This window comes from Aquarana catesbeiana, linkage group LG05 (assembly GCF_042186555.1).
Source record: "Aquarana catesbeiana isolate 2022-GZ linkage group LG05, ASM4218655v1, whole genome shotgun sequence".
NCBI classification, from domain to species: Eukaryota; Metazoa; Chordata; class Amphibia; order Anura; family Ranidae; genus Aquarana; species Aquarana catesbeiana.
The window spans coordinates 23,218,222-23,244,169 of record NC_133328.1 but is presented as its reverse complement, the minus strand read 5'-3'; the positions used below and the strand labels follow the sequence as shown (position 1 = coordinate 23,244,169).

The following is a 25,948-nucleotide window of genomic DNA, read 5'->3' as shown; positions in this document are numbered from 1 at the left end:
TGCAGCGCCCGTACTTCCCCCATTCACATCCCCAACCAAATGCAGTCGGCTGCATGAGAGGCATTTTCTTTATGTCCTCCCGAGTACCCCTACCCAACGAACCCCCCCAAAAAAGATGTTGTGTCTGCAGCAAGCGCGGATATAGGCGTGACACCCACTATTATTGTCCCTCCTGTCCTGACAATCCTGGTCTTTGCATTGGTGAATGTTTTGAACGCTACCATTCATTAGTTGAGTATTAGCGTAGGGTACAGCATTGCACAGACTAGGCACACTTTCACAGGGTCTCCCAAGATGCCATCGCATTTTGAGAGACCCGAACCTGGAACCGGTTACCGTTATAAAAGTTACAGTTACAAAAAAAGTGTAAAAAAAAAAAAATATATATAAAATAAAAAAAAATAGTTGTCGTTTTATTGTTCTCTCTCTCTCTATTCTCTCTCTCTTGTTCTGCTCTTTTTTACTGTATTCTATTCTGCAATGTTTTATTGTTATTATGTTTTATCATGTTTGCTTTTCAGGTATGCAATTTTTTATACTTTACCGTTTACTGTGCTTTATTGTTAACCATTTTTTTGTCTTCAGGTACGCCATTCACGACTTTGAATGGTTATACCAGAATGATGCCTGCAGGTTTAGGTATCATCTTGGTATCATTCTTTTCAGCCAGCGGTCGGCTTTCATGTAAAAGCAATCCTAGTGGCTAATTAGCCTCTACACTGCTTTTACAAGCCGTGGGAGGGAAAGCCCCCCCCCCCTCACCGTCTTCCGTGTTTTTCTCTGGCTCTCCTGTCTCAACAGGGAACCTGAGAATGCAGCCGGTGATTCAGCCAGCTGACCATAGAGCTGATCAGAGACCAGAGTGGCTCCAAACATCTCTATGGCCTAAGAAACCGGAAGCTACGAGCATTTTATGACTTAGATTTCGCCGGATGTAAATAGCACCATTGGGAAATTGGGGAAGCATTTTATCACACCGATCTTGGTGTCATCAGATGCTTTGAGGGCAGAGGAGAGATCTAGGGTCTAATAGACCCCAATTTTTTCAAAAAAGAGTACCTGTCACTACCTATTGCTATCATAGGGGATATTTACATTCCCCGAGATAACAATAAAAATGATTAAAAAAAAAAAAAAAATGAAAGGAACAGTTTAAAAATAAGATAAAAAAGCAAAAAAAATAATAAAGAAAAAAAAAAAAAGCACCCCTGTCGCCCCCTGCTCTCGCGCTAAGGCGAACGCAAGCGGCGGTCTGTCGTCAAACGTAAACAGCAATTGCACCATGCATGTGAGGTATCGCCGCGAAGGTCAGATCGAGGGCAGTAATTTTTGCAGTAGACCTCCTCTGTAAATCTAAAGTGGTAACCTGTAAAGGCTTTTAAAGGCTTTTAAAAATGTATTTATTTTGTTGCCACTGCAGGTTTGTGCGCAATTTTAAAGCATGTCATGTTTGGTATCCATGTACTCGGCCTAAGATCATCTTTTTTATTCCATCAAACATTTGGGCAATATAGTGTGTTTTAGTGCATTAAAATTTAAAAAAGTGTGTTTTTTCCCCAAAAAATGCGTTTGAAAAATCGCTGCGCAAATACTGTGTGAAAAAAAAATGAAACACCCACCATTTTAATCTGTAGGGCATTAGCTTTAAAAAAATATATAATGTTTGGGGGTTCAAAGTAATTTTTTTGCAAAAAAAAATAACTTTTTCATGTAAACAATGAGTGTCAGAAAGGGCTTTGTCTTCAAGTGGTTAGAAGAGTTGGTGATGTGTGACATAAGCTTCTAAATGTTGTGCATAAAATGCCAGGACAGTTCAAACCCCCCCAAATGACCCCATTTTGGAAAGTAGACACCCCAAGCTATTTGCTGAGAGGCATGTCGAGTCCATGGAATATTTTATATTGCGACACAAGTTGCGGGAAAGAGACAAATTTTTTTTTTTTTTTTTTTTGCACAAAGTTGTCACTAAATGATATATTGCTCACACAGGCCATGGGAATATGTGAAATTACACCCCAAAATACATTCTGCTGCTTCTCCTGAGTACGGGGATACCACATGTGTGAGACTTTTTGGGAGCCTAGCCGCGTACGGGACCCCAAAAACCAAGCACCGCCTTCAGGCTTTCTAAGGGCGTGAATTTTTGATTTCACTCTTCACTGCCTATCACAGTTTCGGAGGCCATGGAATGCCCAGGTGGCACAAACCCCCCCAAATGACCCCATTTTGGAAAGTAGACACTCCAAGCTATTTGCTGAGAGGTATAGTGAGTATTTTGCAGACCTCACTTTTTGTCACAAAGTTTTGAAAATTGAAAAAAGAAAAAAAAAAAAAGTTTTTTCTTGTCTTTCTTCATTTTCAAAAACAAATGAGAGCTGCAAAATACTCACCATGCCTCTCAGCAAATAGCTTTGGGTGTCTACTTTCCAAAATGGGGTCATTTGGGGGGGTTTTGTGCCACCTGGGCATTCCATGGCCTCCGAAACTGTGATAGGCAGTGAAGAGTGAAATCAAAAATTTTCACCCTTAGAAATCCTGAAGGCGGTGCTTGGTTTTCGGGGCCCCGTACGCGGCTAAGCTCCCAAAAAGTCCCACACATGTGGTATCCCCATACTCAGGAGAAGCAGCTGAATGTATTTTGGGGTGCAATTCCACATAGGCCCATGGCCTGTGTGAGCAATATATCATTTAGTGACAACTTTTTGTAAATATTTTTTTTTTTGTCATTATTCAATCACTTGGGACAAAAAAAATAAATATTCAATTTACTGTGTCTACTTTCCAAAATGGGGTCATTTGGGGGGGTTTTGTACTGCCCTGCCATTTTAGCACCTCAAGAAATGACATTGGCAGTCATAAACTAAAAGCTGTGTAAATTACAGAAAATGTACCCTAGTTTGTAGACGCTATAACTTTTGCGCAAACCAATAAATATACGCTTATTGACATTTTTTTTACCAAAGACATGTGGCCGAATACATTTTGGCCTAAATGTATGACTAAAATTTAGTTTATTGGATTTTTTTTATAACAAAAAGTAGAAAATTTAATTTTTTTTCAAAATTTTCGGTCTTTTTCCGTTTATAGCGCAAAAAATAAAAACTGCAGAGGTGATCAAATACCATCAAAAGAAAGCTCTATTTGTGGGAAGAAAAGGACGCAAATTTCGTTTGGGTACAGCATTGCATGACCACGCAATTAGCAGTTAAAGCGACGCAGTGCCAAATTGGAAAAAGACCTCTGGTCCTTAGGCAGCATAATGGTCCGGGGCTCAAGTGGTTAAGGGATAAGGAATAAGTGAATTGGGTGGGTGTGAATGCGCTATTCAGGAAGCTTCCTGATGACGCATTTGATGATGCGAAATGCGTAGAGGCTGCTGGGAAATCTCTCGGAACAGGTGATTGCGAACGGGCGGAAACACATACGGGAACGAGGGGTGAGGAGCAAGCCAAACGTGGACGCCATACACGGACCACGGAACCGCTTAGAACCTGTCCCTATCTGCTGGATTTGCTCAGTGCCGGCCCAAAGGCACTTTTAAATGTGAGTGTGATATCTGGTTTTGTTTTTTACTCAATAAATGTTTTAAACATATTACGCTATGATCGCCTATTTATATATCCTACATGAGGAACAACTATAGCATAGCTGATGAAATGTGGTAATAAGATGGAGCGTATTTAAGGTGGAGCGGCTTTTAAGGTGGAGTGGTTATCCCGTGAATGAACCAAAGGCACATCATTTTACAGTATCTGATGAGTGGCCAATCTACAAGGTGGTGGTGGTTCACAAAGTCACTTATAAATAAGAAAAGATACAAAAGCACAATACAGTCACATTATTTGCAAGAGAACTTCTCTTTTTTTCTTCCTTTTTTGGATTCGTTTTGGATTTTCATGGTTTATGGAATCTATGGGACTCTAAAAAATAAAAAATTGTGTATATACAACGGTGGGGCAAATTGCACATGGTTTTCAACTGCTTTTTACAGGTTTTTGTGTAATTCACACACAAGAGAAGGATATTGATACATATTTATTTGAATTGTGTTTTTTATATATTGTACTTTCACGTAGGAGATGGTTAATTGCATTATCATAGGACATAGTTATTTATGAATAAATTTTTGATCACACACAAAGTGGTGTATTGAAACAACTGCCAATTTATTCTCTAGGGTGTCTGAAAAAAATATATATAATGTTTGGGGGCTCTATGTAATTTTCTAGCAAAAAAAAACTGATTTTAAGTTGTAAACAACAAGTGTCAAAAAGGGGCCCGGTCCTTAAAGTGATTGTAAGGGTTTTTTTTTTTAAACTGCTTGCCGACCAGTGCACGACGGTGTATGTCGGCACAATGGCACAGCTGCACAAATGGGCGTACAGGTACGTCCCCTTTAAGAAGCGGCATTGTGGGAGCGCGCGCGCCCGCCACGTGCTCCGTGACCGTGCCCGTGGGTCCCACAGACTTGATGTCTGCCGGTGTCCCGCAAACGTGTCACGGAGCGGCAGAACAGGGAGATGCCTATGTAAACAAGGCATTTCCCCGTTCTGCCTTGTGACATGACAGAGATCTACTGCTCCCTGTCATGTCCTAGGTAGCCCACCCCCCCCCCCCACATTTAGAATCAATTCCTAGGACACACTTAACCCCTTGATCGCCCCCTAGTGTTAACCCCTTCCCTGCCAGTGTCATTTACACAGTAATCAGTGAGTTTTTAAAATCACAGATCGCAAACAATACTAATGTTAAAAAGAAAACATTTATAAAAATGTCAAAAGTATATCCTCTATTTTGCAGCAAACCAATCAATATACGCTTATTGTGATTTTTTTTACTAAAAATATGTAGAAGAATACATATCGGCCTAAACTTAGGAAAAAATTAGTTTTTTTATATTTTTTGGGGGCATATTTATTATAGCAAAAAAGTAAAATTTTGCTTTTTTTTCAAAATTGTCGCTTTTTTTGTTTATAGTGCAAAAATAAAAACCGCAGAGGTGATCAAATACCACCAAAAGAAAGCTCTATTTGTGGGGAAAAAAAGGATGTCAATTTTGTTTGGGTACAGAGTCGCACGACCACGCAATTGTCAGTTAAAGCGACGCAGTGCCGTATCGCAAAAAGTGCTCTGGTCAGGAAGGGGGTAAAATCTTCCAGGGCTGAAGTGGTTAAATAACAAACATATATTTACCTCCACTGTGCAGCTCGTTTTGCACAAAATGGCCCTGATCCTAGTCTTCTGGGGTCCCCCGGCGGCTCTTGCGGCTCCTCCCCACATCACTAGGAGAAGCATTCTCCCGAGAGGGGGTTACCTTTCGGGCGCGCTCCCGAGTCCAGCATTCGGCGTCCATAGCTGCCGAATGTATGACTCGGCCCCACCCCCCGGCGCCCGCATCATTGGATTTGGGGAGCCAATGGCTGCGCTGCTATCAATCTATCCAATCAAGAGCCGAGAACTAGACTTGTGCACAACGGAAAATTTAGTTTAATTTCGGTTTGTTGTCATTCGTAAAATACATAATTTCGTTCTGTTATATTCGTTATGTTACATTAATACGTTTTCGGATAATTCGTTTCTGTAGAGTGTCGATATTCGTTATTCTGAATCTCGAATCATGTCGAATTCATACGTTATATGCGCTATAATTTCATTCGTATTTGTTGAAATTCGATATTTTATGTATGTATATATATTCGTGATAATGATTTGTAGTTTGGAAAGTTGTTTGTTTATTGAATCCATTAACACTCACAATGACAATATCTCTTCTCCTCTGCTCAAATACAATACAACACCCTTCTCACTCAGTTCTCAGGAATGCACTTTGCCAGTAATACAACCTCCAGCACAAAATGAATCAGCTGATTGGACTGTAAGATTTACTTTGAGTTGACCTTTTGTTTAATTACTGTAGATCTTTAATGATCTACCGAATCATGACAAATTCATTTGCATCCGCTATAATTTCTTTTGTGTTCGTTTAAATTCGATATTTTATGTATGTATATATATTCGTGATAACGATTCGTAGTTTGGAAAGTCGTTTGTTTATTGAATCCATTAACACACACAATGACAATATCTCTTCTCCTCTGCTCAAATACAATACAATACAACACCCTTCTCACTCAGTTCTCAGGAATGCACTTTGCCAGTAATCCAACCTCCAGCACAAAATTAATCAGCTCATTGCTCTGTAAGATTTACTTTGAGTTATTATTATTATTTCAGTTACTTATATAGCGCTGTCAATTTACGCAGCGCTTTACATACACATTGTACGTTCACATAGGTCCCTACCCTTGAGCAGCTTACAATCTAAGGTCTCTAACTCACATTCATATACTAGGGGTCAATTTATACAGAAGCCAATTAACCTACCAGCATGTCTTTGGAGTGTGGGAGGAAACCGGAGGAAACCCACGCAGGCACAGGGAGAACATGCAAACTCCAGGCAGGTAGTGTAGTGGTTGGGATTCGAACCAGCAACCCCTTGAGTGCAACCCACTACACCACTGAGTTGACCTTTAGTTTCATAAGATCTTTAACGAATTACCAAATCATGTCAAATTAATTCGTTATATCTGCTATAATTCCTTTCGTATTAGTTGAAATTCGTTATTTTTTTATTCGGATGCACCCGAATGTCCGAAAGATGCAAAATTCGGCCGAATTTTGATTAGTTACGAAATTGCACAAGCCTACCGAGAACCCCAGGCAGAGAGACAGCGCGTCCCCGCCAGATGAAGTTCTAGGGCTCAGGTAAGTAAAACGGGGGGGCGGTGACTACCAGGTGTTTTTTCACCTTAATGCATAGGATGCATTAAGGTGAAAAAAACACGAAGGTGGTTAAAAAAAACGCTAGTGTGCGCGGAGCCTTTAAATCTCCATCCCGTAGTTCGGCTTGAACTCTGGAATGTAGAATTGACAGTTGGAAGCTGATTTGTTGGCTTAGGCATGTTGTTGATAGTGTCAGTTTTATATGAAAAGCTCATTGTATCTTATTTAGTCCCTCAGGTTGGTTACAATGTATCCTGTTGATCGAATGTTTTCCCTTCTGTGTATAAACAATCTCTGGAAAGCGTCTCCTCGTTTATCTCCTCACTTCTATATTACAGCGAGATTTTAACAAATGACAGTTTGATGCATTTTTAATTTCATCTGTTACTATTCATATAATCAGTTCTGATTATTTAATGTACGGCTGAACATGATTTCTATGTATTCTTCTAAACAGAAATGGATCTTTTTCTGATTACCAGGCACAATGACTTCATTGAAAGAAGTCATTTATCATTTCTAATTAATCTAAGTTTGATTTTAATTTAGACTCACGAGCATTTACAAACATGTCCAACTCCTTTCTAAGATACACTTCAGTATTAATTCATAGTTACATTTGGCTCAGCTCACTCAATGATAACGGTTTATGTCCGCCATTGTTAGCTGTCAGCAGTAAGAGCTAAAAATGAGGACCCGATCGCTGGAGATGACGATCGTTATAGTAAATTACCCACTTAACGAGGAGCTGCAGTCTGCTCACATAATTTGTAATAAAAACATCTTTGTCATTCTGAAGCTTCCCTCCAACCACTTTGCATATTATTTTAGATATACTGGGATTCTGTACTTGCCAAATAGGCTGCAGAAATCTCCCTCCACTGAGTCTGGCTGCAACCATTTTGACTGTGGGCAGCTGAAGCTGCTGCCTGTTCGCTTCCTGGATTTACACAGACACACCTCCAGCTCTGCAGCTCTCATTGGTCCTCTTATGACTCATCCCCCCTCTTTCAGGCAAACTCTCAGGAGAGTGAGAGCTGTGCATGATGTCATAAGCCTAGGCTAATGACTAGACGCCGGCACATGCAAATACAGGGGATATCTCCTAAACCGTTCAGGTTTAGGAGATATCCGGGGTAGCTACAGGTAAGCTGTATTATAGTCTTACCTGTAGCAAAAAGTGTGCTGTAAGGGTTTACAACCACTTTAAGGACCGGGCCTATTTCTGACACTTGTTGCTTACAAGTTAAAACCCGTGTTTTTTGCTAGAAAAATTACTTAGAATCCCCAAACATTACAGTGGAACCTCGGATTGTGAGTAACGCGGTTAACGGGCGTTTCGCAATACGAGCACTGTATTTATAAAGATCGTAAATCGGTTTGCGAGTGTTGTTGCCAAACGAGCACGATTCAGGCCAAAACGGTGTGCAGTACCACGTTTGGCCTGAGGTGAGGGGGCGCCGGAGCTGAGCAGAGCTGAAAGTCGCTGATCTCAGCCGATCGGCGCCGTTCGGAAATGCACGGAAAGGCCCAAGGACAGCTCGGCTGACCTTGGCAAATCTCGGGAACGTATTCTTTCCAAGGTTTGCCGAGGTCAGCCGAGTTGGCCTCGGGCCTTTTCGGCCGTTTCTGAGGCTCTCCGGCGCCCCCCCCCCGCCTCTGGCCGCATGCGGTATTGCATGCCATTAATGTCAATGCGGAACAAATTATTTTCGTTTCCATTGACTTCAATGGGAAAACTCGCTTTGATATGCGAGTACTTTGGATTACGAGCATTCTCCTGGAACAGATTATGCTCGTAATCTGAGGTTCCACTGTATATATCATTTTTTTAGCAGAGACCCTAGAGCAGGGGTAGGCAACCCCCGACACGCAAAGCCTCTTTTGCCGGCACTCGAATCCCTCCCCATCAGCACAGGAAATTGTGTCAGTAAGACACTAATCCATTCCAATTTCAGAATTCCCCACGCTGCACCTGCACTGGGGGGGGGGGGCACTGTGCCCCCACACATTGTAAAAGATGGGAAACATTGTTTGGTTCTCTAACTTTCAGCGATCGTCAGCTTTTGTGATGGGGAGGAGATTGGGTGCAGCTCTCCTGGGGGGGGGGGGGTTTGGTCCCTGTTTCCAGGAGGAGGAGGATTGTCATTGGCCACTGCTAAAGCCAATCACAGTCCTGCTAGGGTCAATTACTACTGAACCCCTCTCCACATGCTTGTATGGGACATAACATACATCACATACTGTCAGCAGGATGAGTGAGCCAGGACAGGTAGATGTGTCTCATCTCTGTTTCCTTTCACCGCTCTGCATATCACACATATCATAGATGAGAAGGGGGTACAGCGGTGGGGAAAATGAGCAGGAGGGTACAGCGGTGGGGCAGATGTGTAGGGAGGTACAGTGGTGAAAGAGATAAGTGGGTTCGGTGTTGGGCCAGATGAGAAGGGGGTTGAGTGGTGGGACAGAAATGCAGGGTGGTAGAGCAGTGGGGCAGATGTGAAAGGAGGTGCATTGGTGGGGCAGGAGAGCAGGGGGGTACAGTGGTGGGGCAGGATATATCGTTAATATATTGTTCAAGTGAAAGTAAAATAATTTTTTTATATTTTTTATATTTTCTTGGGATACATGCTGGGAGAACAGTTCATCACTTGAAGTACGTTCACATGGACCTTTTGGCACATTTATTTTTGAATAAATTACATTTTTTTTTCTTTCTACCATCCAGCAATGGGGTTGATTTACTAAAAAAAAATAAATACTGTTCAGATTACAGTGCACTGACAGTGGAGGGCGCTGGCTGCACAGCTTAGCAAGTTCTTTTGCATAGGTAAATCTCAGCATTGGGTCCCAGCAAAAAACACTGGACACTCTATGATGTATCGCACTTATACCACTGGTGCTAGCCTTTATGATCCTTAGTATATATTTATATATATATAAAGAAGAAACCTGCTGTGCTTTGACCTTGGAGGAAAAAAACAACAGGTTTACTTTGAAAGTCCAAGTCCAAGAGTTGTAAAAAAAAAAAAAATGCTCTTGTACTTCTGTCTTTTGCAGTAAATCTTTCAGCCACTAGATGTCCTCAGTCTCCTGGGTAAATCGACACCCAGTGGAAGACTGAGGACATCCTGTAAGTGTAGGGTGTCATCAAGGGTTCCATCCCCCCAGGGGGCTTCACCACTGTGCCCTGCGATCATAATGTAATGACGCAGAGAGACGCTCTGATATTATCTGATACCCACTGAGATTGAGTTACTAAAACTGGAGAGCGCAAAATCTGGTGCAGCTGTGCATGCTAGCCAATCAGCTTTTAACTCCAACTTGTTCAATTAAGCTTTGGCAAAAAAATGGAAGCTGATTGGTTTCTAAGCAGAGCTGCACCAGATTTTGCACTCTCCAGTCTTGATAAATCAATCCAACTGTCATTCGACACACTTCCTGTGAGCATAGGACATCAAGTACATGCCATCTGGGAGTTCGCCATCACATTGGCCTGGGCTCATTGGTGATGTATGCATGGAACAGGGCCCATCCCATTATGCAGTGACTTTATCTGCAACATAAAGGACCCACCAACTGGCACCAGACATGACCAGATAGAAAAAGGTGGATTTCAAAAACATTCCAATAAAAAAGATGTAGGCAGTCTAATTTACGGCTGATGACATCTAGATGACGAAACGCGCAGGGGTGGGCACTTTGGTCACGTTTGGTCACCACTTCCACCGACTGCAATGCACGCTGGCTCTAGGACCCATGGAGCAGCGCCGCATACATATTATACAGCTGGCAGATCATTCCTAGTGCCCGGGTCAGGGCACGAAAATATGTGAGTGACATTCCAATTGTTTTAAAGATTGTTTTCAATAAACGGGATTACACTATTTGTGATTGTTTTCCCTTCTATGGTCTGGAGTACATGACAGGATCCCCATGCCATTTGGGTGGACACACATACATTTAAAAGCCTTGACTCACCTCGGCATAAGCCCAGGGGGTCCACACCTGTGGGTGAATGCGCACCCTGGTGGGAGTCTGCACGTTGTGTCTTGCAGTGAATTTGCACGGAGCACTTCCCAGTTTTACATCTGATGAACTTCACATGCACCTTATGTCGACAAATCTTTGGATGTATCCGAATTTCCGAATTACAATAATACCGAAATTAAAACTAATCCGAAATAATTTAAAAAAAAATTGTCCAAAATTCAAGTTCGAATCGTTTTCGAATACTTTTCGAATTCGAATAGTTTTTAAATTCAAAAAGTTTTGGAATTTGAATGTTTTTTTCAATTTCCAAAGATAATAAAATCGAATAGAAAATAAAGCAATAGACTAGAAAAAAAATAGACTAGAAAAGAATATAACAGAAAATAAAAGAATAGACTATAATAGAGTAAAACGTAACAAAATAGAATAGAAAATAAAAGAACAGAATAGACTAGAATACAATAGCAACAAATAGAGTGGAATAGAATAACATAGAAAGAATATAACCATATTCTAAAATTCAAATTTTAAATAGAAAAAATTTGAATTTAAATACATAAGAAAATAATAGAATAAAAAAAGAATAGAATAGAAAAAAATAGAATAGAATAGACTAAAATAGAATAGAAAAGAATAGAATTAAAAAAAGAAAAGAAAATAGAAAGAATCAAATAGAATCAATTTGAATTTGGATAGAATAGAAAGGAAAAGATTAGAATAGGAAGATGGTTTTATTTATTCCATTCTATTCTGTTGTGTTAGGTGTTTTTGTGTTATGTTCTACTCTTTTCTATTCTATTAAAACTTGAATTGATTATATTTGAATTTTGGAAAATGGTTATATTATTTCTTTTCTATTCTATTGTTTTTTTTTATTATATTATTTTCTTATCTATTCTAATTTCAGAAGATGGTTATAATCTTTCTATTTTATTCTATTATTTTTTTATTCTATTATATTCCTTTCTATTCCATTCTATTCTATTCCATTCTATTCTGTTCTTTTATTTTCTATCCTATTTTTTTCTGTTTTATTCTATTATATTCTATTCTTTTATTTTCTGTTATATTCTTTTCTATTCAATTTTTTTCTATTCTATTCCTTTATTTTCTAATCTATTTTATTCTCTTTGGAAAGTGGAAAACGATTCGAATTTGTAAACTATTAGAATTTCTAAACCTTTCGAATTCGAAAACATTTTTCGTATTGGAAAACTATTCAAAATTGATCCGAAAACTTTTCGAATCAATCCAAATTCGATATTCAAAAAATGCGATTCGACAACAAATAAACAAAACGAATTCCGAAAACGTATTAAAAAACAAATGAAACAAATTTAACTAAACAAATTCATGTAGATAACTAATCGAAACAAAACAAAAATGAAACAAATTTTTTTCCTTCTGTACATGTCTACTTGAAGCTCCAAGTCAGGTGAGCTCGCCTGCCGGGTTGTTGTACTGCAAGTCTTTCAGTACAACGGTTATAGAACTCTGGGTCTCTGTGCGTTTACTGCCGCCGCACCACGCCACACCCAACCAACAAAGATAATTTCCAAAAAAGGTGCAACTACTAAAAAAAATTATAACATCTGCAAGCGGTCCACAGCTCAGACCTGCATATTTGCAGAAAGAAGCTGAGCTCTCAGATCGACATGTTGTCCAATGTAAATGCAAACAAATTTGGAAAAATTTAAAATAACAACAAGCCCCAATGAGTGAAACATGTGACATATGTAAAAGTATTTTGGTATATGTAAAAGTCCTCCAATGCACAGTGAAATCTCGAGAATTCCTCCAATGAGAAAATCATGTGAATAAACAAACAGCAAGCATTGATGAAAATCATGTGACTTTAAGGATGGAAAGAGTGAATCCACCACCACAGAGAGTGCGCGCTTACCAGCTGCACAAGCTTTGATGCTTGTGGCCAATACCCAGCCAGGGCCTTTTCCTCCAGGGACCTCAGATGTCCAATCGATCCATAAGGCGCTGTGGACCGTTGATCATGAAGGTGGTCAGAAGCACAGCATAAAAATCCACACTCGATGTTACAGGTAGTGTCAGCCCAGAAAAAAAGCAGGGAAAATCGCCATAAAACTTAAAACCAGATGGTGTTTTATTGATAAAAAGCAAAATCGCTTCCAAACGAGTAAAAAATTCAAGTAAAAATGTGGCCGACCGGCAACAATACTAACGCCCGTTCAATCGGGTCATGAACAGCACATTGCTCCTACCGACGCGTTTCGTCACAAGTCTGATGTCGTCCTGGGGCTTCCCTACAGGTGACAAACATGCCAAAGCAGCTCATGTAGCTTTTTTCAGCGTGGAGAATTGCCTGTTTTCTGACCCCGCATTTTGATGCGTTTGTCACACATTTATATGTTTGGGGTGCCCTATAACAATGACTTTCACCGCAAGTGTAACATCTTTTTTTTTTTTGCACCTTTCATAAACGCACACAAAAATGTGCAATTCTACAAACGTTCACTTAACCCTCAGGCTCCATTCACATCTAAGCATTCCGTGAATGTGCACAAAAGCACTCGTTTTTCGTGTGTATTCAGAGAACATGTGAAAAAAAAGCGTGTCGCTCATCTGGTGCCATTCATTGTTAATGGCAACTCAAATGAGGCAGACGCACGTTTTTACACGTGTCAAAACGCATTACAAATGTGTCAAAACGCATGATTCTAAAAACTGTATGTTTAAAAAAACGCACATGTCACTTACCTGTTCTTTGCAATGGTTTTGCACAGAGCGGCCCTAATCCTCCTCTTTTTGGGTCCTCCCCCCTGCCGAGTGACCCCAATAGCAAGCCTCTTTCTGTGGGGGGCACTCAAGCAGGCTTGCTCCTGACATTGTCCATTCACACACAGAACGCGGCTCGGCCCCGTCCCGCCCCCTGCTCTCTCCTGGTTGGCTCACTGTCTGTGGTTGACAGCGTGCCCATCAGTGCCGCCCATCAGTGCCCCCCATTAGTGCCCATTAGTGCTGCCTATCTGTGCCACCCATCATTGTCCATAAGTGCCGCCTATCAGTGCCCATTGGTGCCACCTATCAGTGCCCGTCAGTGCTGCATACTAGTGCCTCCTCATCAGTGCCACCTATCAGTGCCATCTATCAGTGCCCATCAGTGCCACCTATCAGTGCCCATCAGTACTGCATACTAGTGCCTCTTTACCAGTGCCACCTTATCCGTGCTCATCAGTGCAGCCTATCACTGCTGCATATTAGTGCCTCCTCATCAGTTTCACCTTATCAGTGCCCATCAGTGCCACCTATCAGTGCTGCATACTAGTGCCTCCTCATAAATGTGACCTATCAGTGCCCATCAGTGCTGCATACTAGTGCCTCCTCATCAGTGTCACCTTATCAGTGCCCATCAGTGCCACCTATCTATGCCCATCAGTGCTGCATACTAGTGCCTCCTCATCAGTGTCACCTTATCAGTGCCCATCAGTGCCACCTATCAGTACCCATCAGTGCTGCATACTAGTGCCCCCTTATCAGTGTCACCTTATCAGTGCCCATCAGTGCCACCTATAAGTGCCCATCAGTGCTGCATACTAGTGCCTCCTCATCAGTGTCACCTTATCAGTGCCCATCAGTGCCACCTATCAGTGTCATCTATCAGTGCCCATCAGTGCCACCTATCCATGCCCATCAGTGCTGCATACTAGTGCCCCCTTATCAGTGTCACCTTATCACTGCCCATCAGTGCCACCTATAAGTGCCCATCAGTGCTGCATACTAGTGCCTCCTCATCAGTGTCACCTTATCAGTGCCCATCAGTGCCACCTATCCATGCCCATCGGTGCTGCATACTAGTGCCCCCTTATCAGTGTCACCTTATCAGTGCCCATCTGTGCCACCTATAAGTGCCCATCAGTGCTGCATACTAGTGCCTCCTCATCAGTGTCACCTCATCAGTGCCCATCAGTGCCACCTATCAGTGCCCATCAGTGCTGCATACTAGTGCCTCCTCATCAGTGTCACCTTATCAGTGCCCACCAGTGCCACCTATCAGTGCCACCTATCAGTGCCCATCAGTGCCACCTATCCATGCCCATCAGTGCTGCATACTAGTGCCTCCTCATCAGTGTCGCCTTATCAGTGCCCATCAGTGCCACCTATCAGTGCCCATCAGTGCTGCATACCAGTGCCTCCTCATCAGTGTCACCTATCAGTGCCCATCAGTGAAGGAGAAAAATGACTGTTTTACAAAATTTTCTGATAGAAACTAAGAAAACTTTTTTTTTTTTTTTTTTTTTTAATTTTCTGTCTTTTTTCTCTTTTTTTTTTAGCAAAAAATAAAAAACCCAGTGCTGATTACAAAAGAAAGCTCCTTTTTATGAAAAGAAAATGATAAAAAATTCCATATGAGTACAGTGTTGCATGAAGGCACAATTGTCACTCAAAGTGTGACAGCGCTGAAAGCTGAATATTGGCCTGGGCAGGAAGGAGGTTAAAGTGCCCGGTATTGAGGTGGTTAAAAAAAAAAAAAAAAGCACAAAGCTCAATGCCCAAAAAGGTGCAGGAGTTTCTTTGTTGTGTTTTTTTATTTTTTTTTTCTCGTGTGACACATCCCATTCAAATGAATGGCCTTCCCTATGTGTGCAGCAGGAAAATGCATAAAAAAAAGAAAATAAGTGCGTTGACGCGACACTGGGTGCGACTCCAGCCTCAGGTGTGAATGAGGCCATGTCCTATGTTCAGGTCTTCCAGGGGAAAATTCAGGGAAAACACATTAAAAAACCCAGCAGCTGAGTTATGTAAGGCCAGTGCTGTGTATAAACAGCCGCCATATGGAACAGAAAGTGAACATGAGGTGCGATTCATCACATTCCCCGAACGTAATGAGCCAGTTTACAAGGCAATGACCCCGTTTTTCAACCAGATCTCCAATCATTGGGGAAGGTGATGAATAGAGACAAACGTAAGATCATCTGAGAGGCTGTAACGGATAATTAAGATCGGCCGGCGTGTTATATACACAGAGCGCGAGCACTTGTACCCGCTAAGTATGTTCTGTAGATGCTGATTAATGGCGTCTGGTCATGTGACCGGAGGTGGTCGGTAAAGATGCTAAAAAGTATCTGAGCTGCTCTGAGGCTGCATTCACACCTGAGCGTAGCGTCTTTGAGCGCTTTTCCAGCGTTTTTGCACGACTTGCACATTTGTGTGCAGCGTTTTTGGGTTTTGCCGTTTTTTTTTTTTTTATTAGCCAATAGAGAAAAACTATTATCTGTTTCATTTGTTGCTAGATAATTCAGCTTTTTTTCTTTTAGGTTTTCCATTAGCTTTTATTCCTTCTTTTCTCATTATTCTTCATTTATTATAATGTTTTTTCGTTAGGGTAAGGGATTCGAGAGCTGTTTAGGTTAGGGTTGGAATCTGGAGTTGGGGTTTAGTGTTATTTATTATTATTTTATTTATTTTTATTTTGTTTTATTTTATATATTATATTTATTTTTATTTATTTAGGGTACTTACTGTATATAGCACCGTCAATTTACGCAGCGCTTTACATATACATTGTATATTCACATCCCTACCCTACCCTCAAGGAGCTTACAATCTAAGGTCCCTAACTCACATTCATACATACTAGGGACAATTTAGACAGGATCCAATTAACCTCCCAGCATGTCTTTGGAGTGTGGGAGGAAACCGGAGTACCCGGAGGAAACCCACGCAGGCACAGGGAGAACATGCAAACTCCAGGCAGGTAGTGTCGTGGTTGGGATTCGAACCAGCGACTCCTTTTTACTGCTAGACGAGAGTGCAAATAAATGTAAAATAAATACACAAATAAAAATCTTAAATAAAAAATAAATAAAATCAATAAATTAATACTAAGTATCAATAAATAAATAATTAACCTTTATCTTTAACCCTTAACAAATAAAATAATAATAATAAATAACTAAACACCATAACCTTAACACAAAATACATTATTATTATTATTAATTCTTTTTTTTTTTTGAGTTTGGGTGTTTATTGTTATTTTATTATTATTATTATTATTATTAATAATAATAATAATGTATTTAAAAAAAAATTAAGGTTAGAGGTTAATTATTATTTATTAATGTATTATTACATATTATTAACTTATTTTACTTATTGATGATGATTTTTAGTTATTTATGTATTTATTTTACATTTATTTATTCATATATCATTACTATTTTATTTTTGACACTTTTCATTTGAGCAGAAAATCGCATGTCAAAAAGCATGAATACGCACAAAAACGTGCGAATGACGCGTTTCTATTAGTTTCTATGAGAATAGAAACGCGCCAAAAACGCTTCAAATCTGCCCGATTTGAGCGACAAAAAAAAAGCTCCAGAACTTGTTTGAGCTTCAGACGTTTGACCTCAGGGAACATGGAGTGGAGATGTGAACCATCTCCATAGAGAATAATTGATTTTTATTCTCCTCCAGCGTTTTTGAGCTTCAAGCTACAAAACGCTCAGGTGTGAATGTAGCCTGAGAGAGGTTGGGAAGACTTTGTAGAAAAGGAGCCCGTGCGCAGGCGTTTGCTGAGAAAAAAAAATATGCCAATTTCAAACTGGCAAGGGCGGTGCGCGATGGGAGGCGGTCATTCGCCAAGTACAAAAGGCTAAATTCCTTAATAGCCTTCACTTCAGCCAAAAGGACATTTATAGCTAAACTCCAGTCAAACAGCTAAATACACATTTGAAAAGAAAAAAAAAATATTTTATATAGATAGAGATCTATATAGATATATATAGATCTCTATCGATAGATAGATAGATAGATAGATAGATAGATAGATAGATAGATAGATAGATAGATAGATAGATAGATAGATAGATAGATAGATAGATAGATAGATAGATACTGTTTTACTTGCAAAGGATTTATATTTCTGTCCATACATTCCTGAGATTTACACAGCTCTGCCACACAGAAAAGACGCTGTCTGCTTTATTTTTTTCATGTGACATTGAATAGTGAAAACAGTATAATAACTCTACCGATATGAACCCCAATCGAACACGTTGCACCTCTCCAGGCTCCATTCAATACAATCACTCTGTGATTCAATCCCTGTTGGGTGCAGCTCCCACACGGCTCCTTGTGCCTGATATTAAGAGGCATACAGGAGAGAGAGATGGAAGCGCACAGAAAAAGCTGCTCTATTGCAAATATTCCAGGAAGGCTTCAGTGCCATCCCCTCCTATTGTAGCTACCATTAAGTCCAGGATGGGCGAAACACGTTAGTGGGTGTGGTTTGGAAGGGGGTGGAGCTGAAGCCTTCCTGTCATATTTGCAATAGAGCATTTTTTTTTTTTTTTTTTTTGCTATGCACATCCATCTGTCTCCTGTATAATTCTACAGATATGAACCCCAATCAAACATGTAGCACCTCTCCAGGCTCCACTAATACAGTCACTCATTCAATCCCTGATGGGTGCTGCTCCCACAGGGCTTTTTTAGCCTGATACTCTGAAGCATACAGGGGAGAGTTGGAAGTGCACAACAAAAGTTGCTCTATTGCAAAAATGACAGGAAGGCTTCCCTCCTGAACCAGACATACGCGTTTCACCCATCATAAGCCTAATTGTAGATACCATTATGCCCATGTTTTTTTTTTTTTTTGGTTGAACTAGATGGACTTATGGACTTGTGTCTTTTTTCTTCTCCTTTTTTTTTTTTTTTTTTGGTGCCCCGTGTGAGGATCAAACTCAACTTGTGTTTTTTTTCAACCTGACTAACTTTGTAACTATGATGGGTGAAATGCATTAATGGGTGTGGTTTGGAAGGGGGTGGAGCCTTTCTGTCATATTTGCAATGCTTCCATCTCTCCTCTATAGTACTGCAGATATGTTATCTTGCTCCACACCTGGAACATTTCTGTCCCTCCTTAAAGTATAACTAAAGGCAGTTTTGGATAGAGTGGAGAGGAATTAGAACACCTGTTAGGTTTTTATGTTGTCCTCTGCCCTCCCATGGAGATTCACCCTCTCTATATGTCTTGTTCACCATTATCATTAAAAGTGAAAGTAAAAGAAAATCCTAAATTTTGGGTTGTCCCCCAGAAAATTAATAGAGGGGAAAGCTTCCAATAGGGGCCTAGAGCCCCCAAGGCTTCACTTAATTTGCAGGGGTTTACTTTCACTTCCTGTTTGGCAATGGGGCAGGAAGTGAACGTAAATCTCCCCAATAGGACACAGATCGCAAAAAAACAAAACGGAGAACCCGGGCCGGCCCGGGGAAAACCTGCGACCCCTGCTGTGTTTGGCAGTGTCTCTTCTTACTGAGCCACTTGGGATGCTGGACAGCTCTCTGCTCTTGTTTCTCTTGAACTTTGAACCCTTTGCTCCTCCCATGAATTTCCTATTTTAGTCACGATTCTGTACTTTCTGTTTGCCAGATTATTGTGCTCTCCCCACCCAATAGCTCGCTCTTGTCACTTCTGCTGCTGTCCGTATCTTCACTACTACTCGTTACCTACCTTTGGCCTGTTCCTCGGTGGGAACCTCTCTACTGCTATAGCTACTGGTCTCCGAGCCTGACCCCCTGACCATGTCACTACTGTTCCTGTCCTGAGGAAGTGGACTAAGTCTGCGAAACACATTGAGGCTTTTAATCTGCTATATTGATAGCTATAACATTTTGTTGATTTTATTTATTGCCTCCAATTGATACCATTAAAGTGATCGTAAAGACTCGTCTTTTTTTTTAATTAAAAAAACAAAAACAAACATGTTATATTTACCTCCTCTGTGAAGTGGATTTGCACAGAGCAGCCCCGATCCTCCTCTTTTTGGGTCCCTCTTCGGGTCTCCTGGCCCCTCCCTCCTCGTGAGCGCCCCCACAGCAAGAAGCTTGCTATTGGGGCACTCGAGCCGAGTCTCAGCTCCCTGTGTCTATTCAGACACAGAGCTGCGGTTCGGCCCATCCCCTTTCTCTCCTCATTGGCTGACTGACTTTGATTGACAGCAGTGGGAGCCAATGGCCTTGCTGATGTGTTTTGGCCAATCAGGAGGGAGGGTACTGGGACGGCCGAGGGATTCATGGACATCGCTGGAGAGAGAGGGGGCTCAGGTAAGTATTAGGGGGGCTGAGGGGGGCTACTGCACACAGAAGACATATGCAATGCATTAAGATAAAAAACCTTCTGACTTTACAACCACTTTAGGCCCCATGCACACAAGACGCCGGTGCAAACTCTGCTGAAAGCATGTTTTTAAAAGCTGAAATCAGTGTTTAGAAACGCCCGTTTTGCCGCGTTTGTGTCTAGAAGCGTTTAGTTAAGATAACATCAAGACCCTCCCCAAGCTCAAAAACAGTATTATTTAACTCTTTCAGCCATTTTGTTAGATCAGGGTGAGTATCAGCAGCTGAGAGAGCAGCAGTGTACTTGTATCTAGCATGTCACTTGCCACGTCACCTGCCACAAGTTGTGGACTGTCCACTTGCCACATCACTTGCCACTTCACCTGACACGTCACTTGCCACGTCACTTGCCACAAATTGTGGATTGTCCACTTGCCACGTCGCTTGCCACGTCACCTGCCACGTCACTTGCCACAAGTTGTGGATTGTCCACTTGCCACGTCACCTGCCATGTCACTTGCCACAAGTTGTGGATTGTCCACTTGTCACGTCACCTGCCACAAGTTGGATTGTCATTTGCCACGTCACCTGCCACAAGTTGTGTATTGTCCACTTGCCACATCACCTGCCACAAGTTGTGGATTGTCCACTTGCCACGTCACCTGCCACGTCACTTGCCACGTCACCTGCCACAAGTTGGATTGCCATTTGCCACATCTCCTGCCACAAGTAGTGGATTGTCCACTTGCCACAAGTTGTTTGTTCAAATCTAACAACATATGGGTCAAATTCCAATTATACGGATAACAGCAATGCTAGTGGTGTATTGGATTGGATGATGGACTCATTAGGATATATAAGTGGTCTATGAATCATTGCAACAATTACAATTGTTTAAAATATTTTTTAAATTTTTTTTATCATTTGCCATCATTTTTGAGATTTTTAATGTAAAAAAAATAGAGCACTTTTAAAAACGCTTATAAACGCAAACGCGGCTAAATGCGGTACCGGTGTTTAGCTGCGTTTAGCCGCGTTTGGGGTCTGAAACGTGGAAAACTTTTGCGTCTGAACCCATTTTTTTGCTTCTGGAAAAACTAGGTTAAACGTAACTGCCTAAAAACGCCAAAAAACAAGACTGTGTACATGGACACATAGAATAACATTGAATGAGTTCAGGGGCAGTTGAAAAAAAGTGTCCAACTGCCTCTGAACGCGTGTTTAACAGCGTCTCGTGTGCATGGGGCCTTAAAGTTTATTTCTTTTTTTTTTTTTTATCTTGATTATATCTTCGATGTAGTGCTGTATGGAACCTTCTTTTGTTGTGATGGTCCTAAGTAAATACTATATATGGCCCTTAGAGACATTGGGGACCACATTTGAAAGTGGACAACTACTGCTTGAGGTGTTAGTTTAGGTTTGTAGGACTATTTAGCTTTGCAACCATGTGCGTTTGTCCACTTGATTGACTTAGGTCCTAAGTCAATCAAGTGGATAAATGCACATGGTTGCAAAGCTAAATAGTCCTGCAAACCTAAACTAACACCTCAAGCAGTAGTTGTCCACTTTCAAATGTGGTCCCCAATGTCTCTAAGGGCCATATATAGTATTTATTACATGTATCACTACAGAAAACTGTCAGAGATGGAAGACTTGCTGGAGAAAATGGTCAGAGATCCTTCTACAGAAGTGGTTGGAGACTGAATTAATGCCAGAGGAGACAATTAGAGACTAGGGAGATGTTGCTGGAGACCACTAGACTTTACTACTGTGAGGACCTCTTTACAAATCAATGCTCCCTCTACTGACTGCTGGGGCCCAAGGGCCGCATTTGACTGTCAAGCCGCAGATTGGACACCAGGGACCTAAAGAGTCTCTTGCAGGACCCTGTAGGCTTGTGGCTATAGATAAGAATAATCAAGATATCACCTCACAAAACCCTCCAGACTTCTCCAGACCCGACAACTGAAAAATCTGAAGAAATAGAGAGGTCATTTCATACAGAGGCACCAAAGTGTCTGGAGGCATACTATAAGGAAGCTTTAGCCTTGGAGAGATGAAAGCTATTTCTTTTGATAGTACGGACAATGAGCTGAAGGCAGACACAAAATGATCTGTCCTGGCCTTACAGAACCACATAGAGACCAGCTCAACAATTATATATGGACCTGGCCTGTAAAAGTCAGGGAACATTTGGACTTGCTAAGATTGGGATCATGTGCTCCAACCCAGCCAAAAGGGACTGGCTGGTCCATATAACCTGCTGCAACCTGTTGAGAAATAACTTTGAAAAACCTGCCCGTAGCATTTCCATATGCGGCCATCTTGAGTAAGGGCAGACGATTCATGAAACATTTACTTTCTGGAATCCATCTGCCCTTAGCTCAGGTGTGCCTGCTGGAAGGTGTTCTCAGCAGAGAAAGACCCTATATAAAATGCACTTTTTATCTATCAAAAAGTGTTTTCCAGCGCTAAACCTTTCATCTGATTTCTAAATTGCTGCATTTGTAAATTCCAAAAACCAATATAAAAGAATAGTAGAGGTAAAAAAAGCACTTGTGTGTTTAACCAATCTTGTTTTTTTTTTTGTACAATTCTCCTTTAAGGGGGCGTGGCAAGGGGTGTGTCCTATGCCTGCATACTTTTGCTGACAGGTGTCCCTCATTCCCATCTCAAAAAGTTGGGAGGTATGCTGAAGTTCCGCTTTAATTGTCATCCATCTGGTAGCCAAAAGAGTAAATCTGGTCTTGCACTATGGGGTTGATTTACTAAAGGCAAATAGACTTTGCACGTTCAAGTTCAGTCACGCTAAAGCTTAGTAAATGAGGCGAAGCTTCACTTTGCAAAGAATAGCCAATCATGTGCAAGGAAAATACTTAAAAAAAAAACAGCATTTTTCTTGCACATGATTGGATGAAATCAGCAGAGCTTCCTTTGCCTTTAGCAAATCAACCCCTTATATGTCAATCCTTTCCTTACCTGCACTGTAAATGGCTCAAATGTGTTGATGGGATGGGTCAGGCCATACACCACTTTGTCTTTCTCCGCCACGAAAGTCCCTTTAAGAAAGAGAAAAAAAACATCAGGCCCACTAATAGCCGACAATTATTCAGCTGAGTGCGAATCCGTCCTCCCTCCCCATCCACATCATTTACCTTCAGCGCCTAATTTGCTGAGTTTGGTTCATGCTGTGTCGGGGGGTTGTTAAGTAAACAAATGCGTATAATTAGAGGCTTTAAAATGTATTTATAGGATGAAGTAATCTATCACTTGTATATATCATATCACGTTGTTGATTGCAGCCCAGTCAGCCGGGAGCCAGGGGGAAATTCTCCAGCTTGAGTTGGCACTTGCCAAGTATCATAATCCGCCGGGCTTAACAAATGTCGGCTGTTTGTGGGCAGAATATTGATGAGCTCTTACGTGAGCAATCATATGTAATTACAGCAAAGCCTCACAGCGAGGTCACACCTGCAGGATGGATGGATCGGGGATCTCTATCTACGTCTATCTATCAAACTCGATCTCTATTTTCTTTCTTTTTCTTCTTTTCTTTTTTCTTTTCTTTCTACCTTTTTATGCAGTAGCAGGTAGAATGGGCCTTAGCACTAGGGTTACCACCTCATCCCTTTAAAACCGAACACATATTAATTCCTGTACTGTGTGGGGGGACTCTACACTATGTGGTGGGGTTCCTGTACTGTGTGGGGGGGGTCTCTGTACTGTGTGGGGGGGTCTGTACTGTGGGGGGACTCTACACTATGTGGTGGGGTTCCTGTACTGTGGGGCGGGGGGGGGGGCTCTGTACTGTGTGGAGGGCTCTGTACTGTGGGGGACTCTACACTATGTGGTGGGGTTCCTGTACTGTAAGGGGGCTCTGTACTGTGGGGGGACCCTACACTATGTGGTGGGGTTCCTGTACTGTAAAGGGGCTCTGTACTGTGGGGGGACTCTACACTATGTGGTGGGGTTCCTGTACTGTGGGGCGGGGGGGGGGCTCTGTACTGTGTGGAGGGCTCTGTACTGTGGGGGACTCTACACTATGTGGTGGGGTTCCTGTACTGTAAGGGGGCTCTGTACTGTGGGGGGACCCTACACGATGTGGTGGGGTTCCTGTACTGTAAAGGGGCTCTGTACTGTGGGGGGACTCTACACGATGTGGTGGGGTTCCTGTACTGTAAGGGGGCTCTGTACTGTGGGGGGACCCTACACTATGTGGTGAGGTTCCTGTACTGTAAGGGGGCTCTGTAGTGTGGGGGGGGACTCTACACTATGTGGTGGGGTTCCTGTACTGTAAGGGGGCTCCTCTACTGTGGGGGGACTCTACACTATGTGGTGGGGTTCCTGTACTGTAAGGGGGCTCTGTAGTGTGGGGGGGGACTCTACACTATGTGGTGGGGTTCCTGTACTGTGGGGGGACTCTACACTTTGTGGTGGGGCTCCTATACTGTAAGGGGGCTCTGTACTGTGGGGGGACTCTACACTATGTGGTGGGGTCCCTGTACTGTAAGGGGACTCTGTACTGTGGGGGGACTCTACACTATGTGGTGGGGTTCCTGTACTGTATGGGGGCTCTGTACTGTGGGGGGACCCCACACTATGTGGTGAGGTTCCTGTACTGTGGGGGTGGGGCTCATGTACTGTAAGGTGGCTATGTACTGTGGGGGGACTCTACACTATGTGGTGGGGTTCCTGTACTGTGGGGGGCTCTGTACTATGTGGGGGGCTCTATACTAGGGTTGCCACCTCATCCCTTTAAACCTGGACACATATTAATTACACAGGTTCTGTGGCTGATTAAGGTGGTAATTAAACTCACTTAGTGCCTTATCTGCATTAAACTAGCCTCAGAACCTGTGTAATCCATATGTGTTTCGGTTTAAAGAGGTTAGGTTGCAATGCTACTGTACATAGCCGGTACACATATGCATCCACGGTGGTACAAGATTATGTGCAGAGAGCACGCTCACTGAGTGCTCCTAGCCAGTGCCGGGACAAGGTCATCTAGCACCCAGTGCAGAGATGCCAAATGGCACCCCAACCCCCATTTGCTATGGAACTCAACCCAGGTTGTCTTAGTCTAGCACCCTCATAGATAGGTTGCTAGGATGTTGAGTATTTTAGTCCTTCCTGGCTCTTCTGTAATCGGCCGAGCAGCTATTGATTGATTTGGCTGCTTCGGATCTCACACGCTGCAGATTTGATTGCGTTTTCTTGCATTCTCTAAGCTTCTGGAACATAGTGGGCAGGAAAGTCATATGAGCAGCCTCAATATTAATTGCCTTCAGCCAATCCCTGAGGAGGTATGCCCAGTAGGTGGCTGTAAAGGCATATGAATAGTCTGAGTTTTGGAACAGCGGGGTCTTCCTGTATTCCATCCACCTGGAACCCGCCAGAACCCTCCCCCCTATACCCCCCCCCCCCCTTCCGGGGCAGTTCTACTGGTTTGGTTCAAGCCGATGTTCATCGAGGTCCCAGCTGTGGCTTAGCTTGGGGGCCTCTTTTTAAATCTATTTGGAGCTAAGGATCTGGTCTGTATATTCCTGTGTAGAGTACAGTAAGATGCAAACTCCTCTGAAGTTTAACCAACAGGTAAAAAAATATTAAAAAGCATGCAAACATATTATACGTTAACATAGAAATACCACCCTACACTTTCTTCAAGATTATTCAGCAATAAATACAAAAAAGACATCCCCCTAGATCAGGGATCTTCAAACTATGGCCCTCCAGCTGTTGCGGAAAACCAGGTCCCAAGAGGCATTGTAAAACTCTGACATTCACAGACAAGACTGGGCATGATGGCAACTGTAGTTCCTGAACAACTGGAAGACATAGTTTGGAGACCCCTGCCCTAGATATACAAAAAAAGACATCCCCTAAACCAGGGGTAGGCAACCAAAAGTTGAGATTTACCTGGACAATGTGGTGGAAATCAAAGATCCCTGGGTTGGGGGGGGGCAGCATCCAATTAAAACACAGCATGAAGAACACATCACTTCACATCACCCTCCCCCCCCAGTAGTGTTCTGTGCCCCCCACTAACAGTAATGTTCTCTGCTCCCCTTCACATC

The 25,948-nt window shown here is 42.1% G+C and overlaps 1 protein-coding gene across 1 annotated transcript in view; it reads right to left on the bottom strand.

The window, feature by feature from the left end:
• Window positions 1-25,948, bottom strand: part of AGMO (alkylglycerol monooxygenase) — a 314,856-nt gene that overhangs the window by 121,998 nt on the left and 166,910 nt on the right. Inside the window, exon 8 of the mRNA XM_073629523.1 lies at window positions 22,854-22,933. Within this exon, the coding sequence (XP_073485624.1) occupies window positions 22,854-22,933 (80 nt within the window). The remainder of the gene's footprint in view (window positions 1-22,853; window positions 22,934-25,948) is intronic.